Source organism: Erigeron canadensis, chromosome 3, assembly GCF_010389155.1.
Source record: "Erigeron canadensis isolate Cc75 chromosome 3, C_canadensis_v1, whole genome shotgun sequence".
Taxonomy (NCBI): domain Eukaryota; kingdom Viridiplantae; phylum Streptophyta; class Magnoliopsida; order Asterales; family Asteraceae; genus Erigeron; species Erigeron canadensis.
This window is the reverse complement of record NC_057763.1, coordinates 30448293-30464414: the sequence shown is the minus strand read 5'-3', so window position 1 is coordinate 30464414 and position 16122 is coordinate 30448293. Positions and strand designations below refer to the sequence as shown.

The window sequence follows — 16122 nt, the reverse complement described above, 5'->3', positions numbered from 1 at the left end:
ACACACTTTCCCTCTCTATACGTATAGATTCCCTCACTTTCTCTCTCTATACGTATAGATTCCTTCACTTTCTCTCTCTACAAAAAAAACTTCCCTCCATCTCACAAAAAATAAATAGAAGATAAAATATCAAAACAATGTACTATTTCTATTTCACTTCACTTTACTCACTAGGCAACATGTGATCCCCTGACAATCCTTCACTCTCACTCTCTCTCTCTCTCTCTCTCTCTCTCTCACAAACACACACACCTGTACATATACTTACACCTGTATCTATCTATATCTATATATCTACTTTTTCAAACTTTTACTTAAAAAAGAAGCTATAATAAATTAACAATGGCACGAACACGAAGCAATTCACCATTTCAATATAATAATAACAACAGCAACAGGAAGCCTTCAAGTCCGTTTTCTTCGTCTTCTTCATCTTCATCGTCATTTAAACAACAATTAATTCCTCGCTCGTGCTCAACGACGTCGTTTTACGGTGCTTCCGGTAATAGATCCAGCAAGTCTGATTCAATGTATTCGAAAAGCGGTTACGGAAACCGTTCTCCGGTCGGTTTTCCGTTATCCGATGAGCTTATTAGTGAGCCGGTTGATAGCGTGGCTAGATCAAATGTCAGTGATAGCATTTCTGTTACTATTAGGTTTCGGCCGTTAAGGTAATTTTATTCAATCCGTTTACTAGATCTGTATATATATATACACACTGTTATTTTTGTGTAAATTTTGAGAAATTGTGTAATATTTGAGAAAATGTCAGGTTATATTTTGTGTAATTTTTGAGAAATGTATGGTGATATTTTGCTTAAAATTTGATGAATAATAATTGTAGTGAACGAGAGTATCAGAGAGGAGACGAAATTTCGTGGTATGCAGACGGAGATAAGCTCGTGCGGAATGAGTATAATCCTGTGACTTCATATGCATTTGGTATATAATTTGGATTCATATTTATATAGTTAATTTAAATAGTTAATGAAATATGGATTTATATGCATTTTTGTGGTTTGGATAGGATTCGATAATGATTAAGTGAACGTGCTGTATTTGATATGGCAGATAGAGTTTTTGGACCGTCTGCTGTTACTCAAGAGGTGTATGAAGTAGCTGCTAGACCGGTTGTGAAGAATGCCATGGAAGGAGTTAACGGTGCGGTAAAAGTAGATTCAATTTAATAATTTAGTTGCCATTATTTCCTAATGAAACACAAGTACTTTTAGCTAATGTTTAGTTGCTAATGCAGGGACAGTATTTGCTTATGGTGTTACAAGCAGTGGGAAGACGCATACAATGCATGTAAGTGAAGTTTTGAATCCTGTAATGTTGTTAGCGTTAAATGTTTTATGAAATGATATCGAGTTATGTTATCGATAGAGGGTAGGTAAGTAAGAAAGCAGTCCTTTTAAGTAGATTTTATCCTTGATGACTTGATGTGAACAGAATGTGGTTATTAGCGTTCCGGGTTAGTAAAGACTATGCTAAACTCATTTTGGTATTCACTGAATTGGGTTCTTTGCGGCTCTATTAAATAAAACAATCATGCATTTCAGTATAGCTACCAGAGCTTAGTGTTGCCTGCTGTATATTTGGAGTTGCCCCCCATTAGCTTTACTGGTTCTTAGTTATTTAGTTGATCTCGTTGGAGTACATATTGCTAGATCCAGAACAGATTTATGATGGGAAGTGTTGAATTGATTTTGGATGAAGTGTGATGAAATTAGCCTGGCAACATATGATTCATGCCTTTAGTCCACTTATGAGTTAGCTTAGTTTCTTTATACATATGTCTGTATTTTGTTCAAAACTCTTCTACGATTATCTTTACAGGGTGATCACCATTCTCCCGGAATAATACCTTTGGCTATAAAGGACGTGTTTAGCATTATCCAGGATGTAAGTGTTTCTCACAACCTTATAATTTAATAACTGAAGTGCATGGCAATTACATCCATCCTTATAACAACATTTCGGTTCAGTGTTGTGACGGAAAAGTCACTCTTGCCCGTGAGCCTGTTCTTTGACTGTTTTTAAAATCAAATCTATTGTTCATATACTCATGAGCTATCTCTTATATATGCAAACATCTGTGTCTACTACATGTATGGAGTTGTGCCACCATAGGTTTATTATTGACATTTAAGGTACTCAGCTTGTGAGTAATACATATCTTTGTTCACATTGTAGACTCCAGGAAGGGAGTTCCTGTTGCGCGTGTCATATCTTGAAATCTACAACGAGGTTAGTAACACAACATAGATGACTGATAGCAAACTAACAGAAATAAATGTGTATGCATTTTATTATGCACATCTCATTACCAGTAATATATCATCTTTTTCAATGTTATGTCACTTGTGAAGCTTACTCAGGAGAACTTTGTACTATGCTTCTTTTACAGGTAATCAATGATTTACTTGATCCAACTGGACAGAATTTGCGTGTTCGAGAAGATGCACAGGTTTCTGCCGTGACTTTACATTTTATTTTCTGTCTTTTGTGTTTCATCATTTGTTGTCTGTTTGAACTCCTTGTTTCTTTGTAATTTGTTATAGGCTGCTTAATCGCCCCTTGAGTTTTGCCGCTGCTTTGTGTTAACAATGAATTTCTGATTTAGATTTTCAGAAAGTCAGACGGAAATATCTTAACCTTTTCAACTTGGGTTCATCATTCAATTTCTCTAATTGGAGCTGAATGATTGTCTTTGTGTTATTAAAGCAATGAAACTGATAACTTAATATGCTAATAGCATCATAAAATTTATTCTCATGTATATTTAGATAAGGGTTAGTCTCATTTATACATGTACTTAACCACTTGAGTTTTTTGGCAATTCTGTAAGGGTCTCTTGTTTGTTATGTTGACATTTTTTAAACACTGCTCATCAGTATATCATATGGTACAGTATTCGAATTTTAACATCCTTGTGGTTAGTATCTCTTTGGATAGTAACACGACTAAGTTATCACAGTATAAATTTTTTAAATATTTACATGGAGCTTGCTGTATACATTAATGTGTGTACATTACTGATCATGCTTTGTATTCCTTCATAGGGTACATATGTTGAGGGCATAAAGGAAGAGGTCGTCTTATCCCCTGGACATGCTCTTTCTTTTATCGCTGCCGGTGAAGGTACTGCTGAATCGGACAGTGTGCTTAAGTGTTTTTATGTATTCTTCAGCTTTTGTTGACTACATTCTCTATGCAGAGCACCGTCACGTTGGTTCAAATAATTTTAATCTGCTTAGTAGCCGTAGTCACACGATATTTACTCTGGTAAGTATTGAATATCCAACTTATCACTCTTGAACTCTTCACAGGCTTTTGCTTGTTGTGCCATTATTTTTTTGTACATGATTGTCAATTCCATGCTTTTGTTAGATTCAAATTCTTTGTGATGTTTGTTAGTCCCCACAATAGCAATAAAGTTATCTTAGGTTAAAATTGCAACTTTTATTCACCTGCAATTCCCTTGATCGTTGCTTTGTAGTCCCCTTTATCGTTCATTCGTTATCCATCCACTAACCAATATTGACACATCAAGCGTTTTCTGTTAGCAAGTTACTTTTTGTATGGGTAATAATTTCTAAATCATTTAGTCACCTCTAATTTTTATTTGAACTGACAGATGATTGAAAGCAGTGCCCATGGTGACGAGTATGATGGCGTGATCTTTTCTCAACTTGTATGTTCGATAGTTATCCTTTATATTCAGTTTATTATTGTTGTATCATTTACTTATATCATATTCTATTATTTTCTCTAGAATCTGATTGATCTAGCAGGATCAGAAAGCTCAAAAACTGAAACAACTGGGTTGAGGAGGAAGGAAGGATCTTACATTAATAAAAGTCTTCTGACCCTTGGAACTGTAAGTGATTATAGATAATTAGATGCTTAACCAGATTTCGCATCACACGCTTTTTTAATTGAAAATGAGCATCATTAGGTACCTTATAAATATAAACTACACATCATTTGGTTTACTTTTCCGGGGAGGTTTATTTCAACTGCTCTTTCAGGTAATCGGGAAGCTTAGTGAGGGGAAGGCATCTCATGTTCCATATAGAGATTCCAAGCTTACCCGCCTACTACAGTCTTCATTGAGTGGCCACGGACATGTTTCTGTAAGTATATAGAAATAGGAGTGCTATGTGGCAAACTTTTAGTTGAACTTATATTTGATAAAAATCACTTTTTATATTTTAGTCTAACCTTCTCTCACTTCTATTCGAAATTTACTTCTCTCACCAGCTCATCTGCACAATAACTCCAGCTTCCAGTAATATGGAGGAGACACATAATACGTTAAAATTTGCAAGTAGGGCAAAACGTGTTGAAATCTATGCTTCTCGGAATAAGGTTTGCTATGAGTTTAGCATATTAGATGTTCTGCAGAAAATCTTAAAGCAAAATTATTAAATCGAATTTTTGTTTGCAATTGAAACATTCATCTTTCAGATTATTGACGAGAAGTCTTTAATTAAAAAGTACCAAAAAGAAATATCTGTTCTCAAACAAGAGCTTGACCAGCTAAGGAGGGGCATGCTTGTAGGCGTTAATCCCGAGGAGATCATGAGCTTAAAACAAAAGGTACTTTTCCCTTTTTATACTAAGAATTGGGTACGTGGTTTTGCGGGAAACGTAACAGGCTGCCATTCAAATTGAACAATCTATATTATTTATTGACTGAATAGCTAGAAGAAGGACAAGTAAAGATGCAATCACGCTTGGAGGAAGAGGAAGAAGCCAAGGCAGCTTTAATGAGTAGAATTCAAAGACTCACAAAGCTAATACTTGTTTCCTCAAAAAATACAATTCCAGGATTATCAGATGCATCTCATCAACGAAGTTTCTCTGCCAATGAGGATGATGTATGTTACATGATTTTACAATTCTGTTTAGTTTGCTTACTTAGATTATGGTGTTTGAATACAGCCGACCATTTTTGTCAGTGAAACCTGATTTTTTGCAAATGTCTCAACTTTGATGCATCAAAGTTGTAATAGATTTATGTTTCCCTGTTATCGAATTGCTGCTTGATTGACCTTTGACGACTCTTTTTTCTTTTCATATGTTACAGAATAGTTCTTTGCTTTTACAAAGCGATAATCTGAATGATATTCCATCAGAAATATCTTATGAACCTAAACACAGGAGAAATTCCAGCAATTTATCAGCAGCAGGAAGCACTATTACAGAATTAACTCAAGCCGGTGACCTTATTAATGGTTCTGCTGGTGGTGCAAAACTGCTACCAGTACGTTTCAAGGCTCCCCTTTTAATGCATGCATTGTTGTTGATGGAAATAAAGATCAATGCAATACCTCAGTATAACTGAGGAATTGTTCTAGAGTTCTAAGCTATGTGGCAACCATTGGTTTGTTGATACTGTTTGCATTTCAGCTTACTTTTGATGCCTTCATATTTTAATGGAGTTTGTGTCTCCTAAAGGAATTTTAAAAATATATCATGCATATAAATTTTAAAAGAAGTGCTTTTGTACTGTTCTGAATTTGAACAATATGCATGGTTAGATGGTACATTAGTTTCTTACCTGCAATTGTCACAACCATTTCTACAGATTTGGTGCAAACGTTGCAGATTTTTTGTCAGTCAATACCTGCATATCAAGTTGGTATTTATGACCTTTTGTTCGGTTATAGGGTGGAGTTTCTATAGATCAGATGGACCTTCTAGTGGAGCAAGTAAAAATGCTTGCAGGAGAGATTGCATTCAGTTCAAGTACTATGAAACGTTTAGTAGAGCAGTCTGTAAATGATCCCGAGAGCTCAAAACCTCAAGTATGGCTTGTTACTATATCTGAACTTATTTTTGATTCACATTATTCTTATGTGTAAACAAAATTCAAGGCTGTTTTGGCGTGGATTATATGACATCTTCAGTAACAAAATAACATAGCACACATGCATATTAGAAACCCATCTATGAAGTATATAAGATGATAAAGAACTTAGCCATTTTTTGTGATGGAGGAACATATCTAAATTTGTCAGCTAATTATAGATATGTATATGTTTCCACAGATAGAAAACTTGGAACGTGAAATTGAAGAAAAAAGAAGGCAAATGAGGGTGTTGGAGCAACAAATAATTGAAAGTAATGAAGCTTCAATTTCCAACACATCATTGGCTGATATGCAGCAGGTATTCTATTCTTCAGTTCATATATAATTTCTGTCACCTTTGGTATTTGGAAGCCTGTAATTTTTAAATATACGTTTGCCACTTTTTTTTAACATTTCTTTCTGGGTGTCATTAAAAATAGGCAATGATGAGATTGATGACACAATGTGATGAAAAGGGCTTTGAGCTAGAGGTACATATAATTAATATGTTGCTATAAATCTTTTTGCTGTATTGTCATACGTAACAGTTCTTGCAATGTGGTTTAAATAATTTATCATATCTCTATATCAGTTCAATTGCATTGCCCGGTATTGGGAGGCTGATTTATGATTGCGGTAATTAATGGTGGCAACTTGGGTGGGTCAAAAGGGTGATTTGTAGTGTATGACCACCTGGATCTAGATTATTAGCAACATGTTGGTCCAACTATTTAATTCATATGCAAACAGTGAATGAAACGATAATATGTACAAAGTTTGAAGTATTTTAAAATAAACAATCTAGTTTCTGAATGAAATGATATACAGGGGTTTATGCATTAAAAAATCACTGAGATTTTCAATCTGTTTGACCAATGTAAATTGTTTACTTTGTAGCATAGACCGAACTGAGTCATCCTTTTGTAATTTGATCCATTTACAATAAAGCATAAACTGAACTGAGTCATCCATAAGTAAAAGCATCAAAATTGGAACCTCTACTGAGGATTTTCTTGATATTCTCTGTACTTGCGGATTGTCACATGGTATTTAGCATCGGCCAACTTCTGATTGTGGGTAACCAATTACAATAACATGCTCACCATTTTCTGGGAACACATTCTATATTTGCAGATCAAGACAGCAGACAATCGCATTCTCCAGGAACAATTACAGAACAAGGTATGTATGACATGGGTGGTAACTACAACATATGAATTTTCTATTTGGGTTATGTACTTATGTTGTTGTTTTTGACCGTTGATATTGCTCAAATTGGCTTAAATTTTTTTTTAATGTTCATCAAAATGTGAGCATTTGTAGTTGAGAGGATACATATACCTTTACTTTCTTTCCTTTATATATCTTAACATGATTGCAGCTACATCTTTCCTTATTTTCATTTTATTTAATTACAGTGTTCAGAGAATAAGGAGCTACGTGAGAGGATAACACTGCTTGAACAACAGCTGGTTGCAGCCAAGAGTGAGAAATCCTTGCCCTCAGCTGGACAGTATGGATCCGAAGAATACATTGACGAGCTAAGAAAGAAAATTCAGAATCAGGTATATGTTGTTATCACTTTTTTTGTTAAGTATCGAAAGTTGTCATGTTAAACTAATATCTTTTGGAAAATAGAATATTTAGACAACTTTTTACATGCTTAACTTGTTCAGTCCTTTTTGATAGCTGGTTTCCTGTGTTTCACCTATTTTACATGTTATCAATCTCGTAGTTACAATTTAGGTTCTAGTTGCAAGTTGGAAGAAATAATATGGTGTTGCAATTTAATAGTTTTTCTTTATAAACTTTTGAGCAGGAGAAAAAGAACGAGAAACTAAAGCTGGAGCGTGTTCAAATTCTTGAGGAGAATAGTGGATTGTCAGTGCAGAATCAGAAACTATCTGAAGAGGCATCTTATGCAAAAGAACTGGCATCTGCTGCTGCTGTAGAACTAAAGAATTTGGCCGGTGAAGTTACCAAACTTTCCCTACAAAATGCAAAACTTGACAAGGAATTGCTGGCTGCTCGTGAGTTGGTGAACCACAGACCTGGAAATGGTGGCAACCGTACTAAACCTGGTCGGAATGGACGGATATCTGGTCGAGTCAATGACGAGGCTGACTCGTGGAACATTGACCTAGAAGATTTAAGAAGGGACTTGCAGGCGAGGAAGCAACGTGAAGCAAGCCTAGAGGCTGCATTGGCTGAGAAAGAAGTTATAGAAGATGAATACAGGAAGAAAGCTGAGGAGTCAAAGAAAAAGGAAGCAGCGTTGGAAAATGATTTGGCAAACATGTGGGTTCTTGTAGCTCAGCTGAAGAGAGAGGCGGGGGGTATCGTACCCGAATCAAATACTAATAACCTAGGACATGTTGAAAGAAATGAAAATGTGAATGAGCCGAGAGTAGAAAATGGTGATTTCAATAATCCGGTTCTCAAAGAGAGGCAGATTTTGGATGTTCAACAACTAGCTCATGATGTGCCAAAGGAAGAACCCCTTGTTGCTCGTTTGAAGGTATATTCACTCAAAGTTTTTTGAGCTATTCTTTTATCTAGAGGTGGCAAACTGGGCAGTGGGCAGATTGAACAGGTTGGATTACGGGTCCAAATGGGTTCATTACAACACATAGGCTGGATCGGGTTGGGTTGACTCAAAGTCATGTTTTTTCCAATACTTTTTTAGACATATTTAATGTGTTACATATGATTAGGAAAGTTATTTTATCAAGTTACCATATTGCTAAACTTTTCTTTTTGTTCCATAAAACGGTTTAGGAGGTTAAGTCTTCTACATGTTTAACCTGTATTCTTTTTTAACTAAGATTTTTAACTTATAACAGTTGGACCTTTTTGAGTAAATCCTTGCTATATTTGAGCCATTCACAAGTAGTTGGGTCGAAATGTTCACCTCTACCTCTATCCACACAACCAAATATGCTTTTAAACTTATATATATGTTTAAACTTGGTTCGTAGCTTTTTCATTGTCATAATCAATGTTATTTTCAGGCTCGAATGCAAGAGATGAAGGAGAAAGAGCTCAAGTACAATGTTAACGGGGAGGCAAATTCTCATGTTTGTAAAGTATGTTTTGAGTCATCAACCACAACAATGCTTCTTCCTTGCCGTCATTTCTGCTGTAAGTTTTTTAAGATCCGGATGGTAATCTGACGTATGTTATCCCCTATCAGAGTTGAATATAATGTCTTACATTGGTATATCGTCTGTTTTTGCAGTGTGTAAATCTTGTTCAGTTGCATGTGCCGAGTGTCCAATTTGCAGGACTACAATTGCAGATAGAATTTTTGCTTTTACCTCTTGAAATCTTCACGTTATCTCCCATTAAATAGAAGGTATGACAACAATTTTTCCCATATGATTCATCTAATATAAACTTGCTTTCTATTATTATAATTTATTGATTAAATTCTATCCAACTGTGTCCAACTTTTCTCTAATCTAGCATTGCCAATGCCTTTAGTGCATAATCTGGTATATACCGTGTATTATGTTTTAGTCTTTCTTTTGCATTTAAGTTACCTAGGGACACATTGAACCAAGGGGCTTTCAGTCAGATATGTATTATGTATCATGTTATAGCTTAGCTAAAAAAATGAAGTGGTTGTGACTTGAGAGTTGTAAAGTCTTTTAAGACAGTCAAATGTTTACATTAGCTAACTGCTTGTCTGATTTAAAACTTTGCATCGTTTAGTGTCCCCATTTGTAATTATATATGAAGTTCTATTAAGTGTGGAGGGTCTGTTTAACCAGATTTATTTTGACCCATAAGGCCATAACACAACCAGGTTGACTCCACCATTAATACAAATATGCGGGAAGGAACCTTCGTTATATATAACAGTTTTGTTATTGATCTTTTTTTGGTTTTAATTGTGATTATGGTGTAGCATTTGAAGTTTAAATATTGTGTTAATACTTGCTTGTATGGCTTGCAGGAAGTGTGTCGTGAATCATCGTCATTTTTCACCTACTGGTTATATTTTATGTCCCATAGTGGGTGTCATTCTTTAATTGGTCAAGCTGTATGTAAATTACTACAATTGAAAAGGTATAGTATGTGCTATGCATTCTAAATGGATTGTAATTTAGAGCATCAAAAATAGAAGCTAACAGAGGTCCATCGTTTGACCTTCTAGTGTGATATATAAAAGTACCCACATTCTCAGCTTTCATCAAGACTCCGTAATATAAAACCTAACTTAGTGCCTTGAGCTAGTTATACGAACATAGCCTCCTAGTCCTAAAAATTTCTTTCCCATCTTTTAGAAAATTTGGGCGTCAGTCTTGCACAATTGAGTTAGCGCTAAGAACGTGGTGTTTCACTCTCTCATTCTAATGTTTCTTGTCTAGCTTTTCTTTATTGAATTGAATTGGCTTGGTAATTAAAATATCCCCTGTACTATCTTTTAGCTTTTATGATAATTCAGATATTTAGTCTTGAGCTCCATACGGAATTCCAAGATATTGTGAAGTTGATCAAAGATGAACTTCAACATCAACCTTGAAATGACGTGTTTCACTTTTATTAGACTATCCAAAACAACTTTAAGCAAATCTTCAACTAAATCAGGATGTCATAATTGACTTATGGTTTCTTCAAAGTTGATTCCTGAACAATTAGTCAATAGAATGTTTATTGCAAACTGCATTCAAATTTTATTTACTGTCACGAAGTTTAAAATAACTGGTTACTTGCTATTGGGATCCAGTCATCCAGATAGGCTTAACTTATCACCCACTGGCAGAGGAGTGAAGAGATTAATTACTTAACTGCTTGACTAAAGGGACACCCATTGTAACGAATAGGAAAGTCCTAACGCTAGGTGGAACCTCTATTCCATGTCATGTCGGTGTAAGGAAGCACTCTCATATCATTGATTCGTTTTCCCCTAGCCTGATAGGTCTGGGACGGTCCTTTTTCTTACCTTGAAATCCAACTATCAGCATACCTTGTAGTGGTCATCCAAATGTGTCCCCCGTTAAACCTGTGTGTGAAAGTATAACGTCTCACCAAAAGAAAGTCATAATTATCACATCAACCTAGCGTTAATGCGTTCTAACAGAAAAGATGTACTGTATATAATGGTGAGATACAACCGACAAATTGGATTTAATGCACCCCTGTGACCACAAAGCAATGTTATCAAGGCTAGTAAATATAGTCAATTCAAAGATGACTCAAGAGCATATACAATATATTACATCCGCGTCTCCATCACTTGTAAGCATAAAGAAAAACAATATAAATCTTACAAACAGTGAAACTTAAACCACCCACAACAAAGTTGACAAGTCTATCACATGATATACCATATGAACACCACATAACCAAAGCTAAAATGGTCATGAGAAATAACAAAATGCCTCAACTATTCATGTCATCCCAACAAGTCCTAGCTGCAAGCCTGCAATGTCACTACCATAAATGACTTGTTTCCTTTTCTATAAATCTTTTTGGCAAGATACTTCAACCACAACTATTTGTCGATTGCAATATTATTTTCTTTTTAAAGATCTTTTTCTTTTGCAAATAGCTAGGTATATTATCATATATACGATTACGATATACTACAAAGATATAGGTTAATATATAATGAGTGAATAAAAGATATGTAGCCATAAGCCGAATAAAATACCACCTATATCTAATTATCTATCATATATCAGTTTTCATTTTTCAATCTGAACTTTCTCGTACGTCCTACTTTCTATTTGGTCAAATTTTACCCATTAATAGATAATCTATAACCTAAACTGATATACTTTCTGTTTTCATCTCCACTTCCTATCGTTTCTTCTAATCTACTTATCAACTTAATCTTCTTACTTAAAGGACGTTACGTGCAAAGTTGAGCTATAAAAATTAGAGAACTACATAGACATACCACATATTTTGATATATTTACCATAATCTAAAAGTTCTTTAACATGCTATACAAGTATCTCATGCACAATTGTGCTAGATTAATCAAAATATGTGATATCTTTATCAATTCTCACAAAAAAATTGACTTAATGAGTTGTATTTTGATCTAGCTTGATGATCTAAGTTTTACGGATACTTTAGGTTTAACATTCGGGTTACTTTTAGTTATCCCCCCGTTAAGTATAAGAGTTTGCAACATATATGAATAAGCATTTGCAACTTGATATCTTGCCAACAGCTGATCATTAATGCCATTCATGCAATTTCAAAAAGTTATCTCTTTGCTGAATATACAAAAAGCCGATATGTACATAGCAAGACGCCAAGACAAGTATATTTTGTTTCCTTCTGAAACATATATGTATGTGTAACATATATTGTTGTTATAAATACGAAACGTATCTTTGAAATAAGATTTAGCAAAAACAGGACAATAGATAGATATAGAAAGTTTAATAATAAGTTAAAAAGAGGAGAATATATCCAAAAGTACTTCTCACATCTTTGGTCTTTAAAGAAGAAGCCCATACTTCCCCATACTAACTTTTGTATGGACGTATAAATGCATATAGACAAATACTCATATATATACTCATATATTACGAGTACTATATACATGCGATATACACATACATATAATAATTAATACATATAGAAATATAAAATACACAAATACAAGGGAAACGTACGGAGTTTATCTGTTTATCCATTGCAGTGTATCGGTCGAACTTTACATAAAAAGTATAAGTAACTTTCATTCAGTGCTAAATAAACAAGGTGAAGCTAATAAAGATGCAAACTAAATGCAATATCTACATGGTATTCATATGCCAAATACAACTACGGACATTCGAATACACATCGAACACACAAACAATTGAAGCCGATCGAGTCAAACATATATATTCAATTTACAAATTTATTATATTATTTATCTTTTAACGACTATATGTTTATTAATACAATGCTTTGGCAACATGAAACAAACAATTATAATTACAATTACAATTAGAAAGAAGGGCGCATCACCCATAAGGGCCAAGAGACATTAGATCAACTTCCTATCATGATTAGAAATCTAAGAATAAGATAAAGAGACAATAAAATGAAACACTTCTTCAGGAGAAGTATTGCTAGCTACCTGATGATTTATTCCAACTTTGATTATTAAACTACTCGTATTAATTATGTTCTGAACATAAATAAGAAAAATAAACTTGAAGAAACATCTTGGATTGGAATACCTCAGCTCACACGGTTAAATCTCACATATAGATAATTGAATGAGAATACCTCAGCTAGCTAGTTTGCAAACTTTTATTTTTTCCTTTCATTTTTTTTTTTTTAAGATTTCTGATAATTTTTGTAGCTAGCTAAGACCACTTACGATTGACATACCCCTGCCAACACTGTTAATTTATTTTTTATTTTATTTTACACAAACATACACATTACATATATACACACGTACACATATAAGACCCCAACTCTCTCTTCACTTACCTGGTCGCTTTTTTAAAAATCCTACCAATAAACCCTAACTGAAGATGGCGCCTCATCGGCTCATTAAATCGAAGACTGCACTTCGGTTTCAGCCAATCGCCAACTAGACGTAGAGAGGGAAAAAGTGGTGATAAATTACCGAGTACTTCTTTTAAAAAGTAATTAAGTCTAATATAGGCATTATTAAGAGTATAGTATGTTTTGAATAATATAGTTATTCCCAGTTCCCACATACAAGAAAAGGTCACAAATAGATCAGAGTTGAACCAAAAAACATCGCAAAGGTACATTAGGTATATATTTAACTACTTTAGGAAGACCGAAGACCCAAATTACTAGTAAACATCCCTTCATATAACCGTATGATAGCTACTACCCATATGATACAATACAAGTGACACATGACATTTTCTAACAAGTAACAAGTCTAATATTTTATCTCATAATTCATGTGACCTGCACATGATAGATATAATGATATTTTTCGTATCATATAAACCCAGATCTAGTAAACTTGGATTTGGCTAAAAATGCTTCAGAGTATAAGTAACTAACAACTATTTATATTAGTCCATTAAATATCTTATTATTTAAAGTGTAAAAAATTGAGACATTTTATAATAATAGTACTGTTTTTTAGGATAAACAATAAAACTTAATGTCTTATTTTATTTTTTTTTCAAAAAAAGAGAAGTTTCGATAGTTACGGTATACAGTAGCTTGAAAGATCTTCATCTCACAAAACCCATGCTTCACCATATCTTTGTGTTAAATTTGGGGACCATTTTTCCAAGTCAAAGAAAAAGATAAAATTCAAATTCATCTTTTGGATCTCACGAGCAACTGGATTTTAAAGAACATTTTGAATTGGTTTTTTTTTTTTTTTCATTTGAATCTCGATTATCTATATCTATATCTATACTCCCTTATAAAGAGTATTGGAAAATCTTAAAATTAAGTTTTTTTTTTCTTCCCAAAATACTCCTACCTATACATGGAACCCTTATATATCATCCTTTCCCACATTCTCTCTAATCATTATACACTCTCATCGACCTTCTATCACCTTCCGCTGCCGCCCTCTATCTCCACCACCTCCCTCTATCTCCACCAACGCCTCCCTTTTATATTGTCATCACCTTCTAGCCACTGCAACGCGCAGACACTATACCCGTATATAGTTATTATAACATTATGTGCGGAAAGATGATTCAAGTTTCAAATTAAACATGTTGTACACAGGAACGGAGCCAGAATTTTTTTCGCGAAGAGGCAATTGTAAAAGTTGTTTGTCATACTTATAAGAGTCGTATTTGAAAATGTAAAAAAAATTGACCCTCAAAAGAATTTCGTCCCCACACCGGGTGTACACTGTACACTCATATTTAAAAATGCTAGTTTATTTTGAAAAAAAAGGTCCGCACGTGGCGAACAAGGTCTTATCAAATGAAAACATATTCAATCATAATGCAAGAAACCCGAAAAATATATCGAATATTTAATAATTGGCTTGTATATATATCTTTTCTACATAACTATTATCATTACTATAATTAGTTGTTTGTGGTAAATATATATAATAACTTGAAAGAAAATAATTTTTCCACAAACGACGTACTACACATTTATATAATCAAACTAAGAAAACATTTTTCTTTAACCTTTCTTTATTCTTTCGATTAAAAATCAAAACAAATGAAGTTTTTTATCTGCTTATAGAGAGATTTATCCCAACATTAATGTTTCGATGACCAATGAATTTCAAATAATAAGTTTATAACAACGAAGGTAAATGTATTTCCTATTTATTTTTGCTTATCTTTAGAAAAAAAATTATAAAGTTATTATTTAAATTTTTAAAAATTACATTGTACCAAAATTGGAGTAGGGGCTTATTGGATTGATCTTAATATAGAACTTCAAAATAGGATTATTGATTTTTCTTTATATGAACATCTACTTATATGTTTGGAAAAAGAAATGAAAACATGATTTGTGAAATTAGGCACTAAAAACTAACAATGTGCATGTAAATATTGTCAATTAATAGATCAAGACGGTTTTAACTAATTAATCGTAAAACAACTAAAATTGTAAATTCGAGGAACTATGTTGTCCAACACTCCAACGCTGTACTCCGAGCTTGGCCTCTTGCAACATGCGGAAATACATTTAAGCAAGTCTAAAAGCATGCCAATGAGCGTAGGGAAATCATACACTCATGCATAAAATTTGATTCAAACTAGCTAGACAATTACTCAAAGCTAAGCCTCCCAATGGGAACTTAGGGAATTCCCTAGTGGCAATCTCTCCCTCGTTTTGCCATTGGCACGCTCTCATTCCGAGCCGCGTTCTGGAGCCAAAAGCTCGTGGAGAATGAGAGCATGTGGTGGTGTAGATGCTTGTGTGTGTCGTGTAGTATGTATGGATTGTGTTTAAAAGAAATTCAAATATTCGAGAATCAAGATGGGAGATATATATCGTTGTTGCCTTGTGTTGTGCATCTATATCTATATCTATATCTATATATAATATATATGTTTCGCCATAATCTCTGTAGTCTATTGCTATATTTTGTGGTTTACTTTTGTCTTTTGTGTCTCATGTTGGGCTTGCTTGGGACTTGGGTTGGATTAGCCTTTTTGGGATCATATACTCATATTCAACTTTTTTTTTTTCTGCATTACTTTTACCCTTTTTTTCTTTTTCTTTTTCCTTTTCTTTTTCTTTCTCTAAAGGCAGTGTGCATTTATAACTTTTTTTAACTACAAATGTTATACTAGTTCTATACCCACTTTTATGAGAATTGG

At 33.9% G+C, this 16122-nt stretch overlaps 1 protein-coding gene across 1 annotated transcript; it reads left to right on the top strand.

Annotated features, from left to right (window-relative positions):
- The first annotated feature begins 277 nt into the window (after positions 1–277).
- On the top strand, positions 278–10243 carry LOC122592362 (kinesin-like protein KIN-7D, mitochondrial). The gene is made up of 25 exons (XM_043764570.1): positions 278–671; positions 845–942; positions 1072–1161; positions 1256–1308; positions 1840–1905; positions 2197–2250; positions 2411–2470; positions 3066–3144; positions 3221–3288; positions 3641–3697; positions 3779–3883; positions 4035–4139; positions 4267–4374; positions 4474–4605; positions 4710–4886; positions 5096–5272; positions 5679–5816; positions 6060–6179; positions 6301–6351; positions 6995–7042; positions 7279–7425; positions 7680–8378; positions 8872–9001; positions 9099–9215; positions 9819–10243. Exons 1-24 carry the CDS (start codon positions 343–345, stop codon positions 9182–9184), a joined length of 3177 nt encoding a protein of 1058 aa, XP_043620505.1. The 5' UTR covers positions 278–342; the 3' UTR covers positions 9185–9215; positions 9819–10243.
- Positions 10244–16122: the final 5879 nt, after the last annotated feature.

Bases quoted from the DNA above. Each gene is read 5' to 3' on its own strand.
- LOC122592362 (XM_043764570.1), top strand. From the start codon at position 343: ATGGCACGAACACGAAGCAATTCACCATTTCAATATAATAATAACAAC. The intron at 4,140-4,266 runs GTAAGTATATAG...TTCTCTCACCAG, and splicing joins GTGGCCACGGACATGTTTCT to CTCATCTGCACAATAACTCC. The intron at 9,002-9,098 runs GTAAGTTTTTTA...CTGTTTTTGCAG, and splicing joins TCCTTGCCGTCATTTCTGCT to TGTGTAAATCTTGTTCAGTT.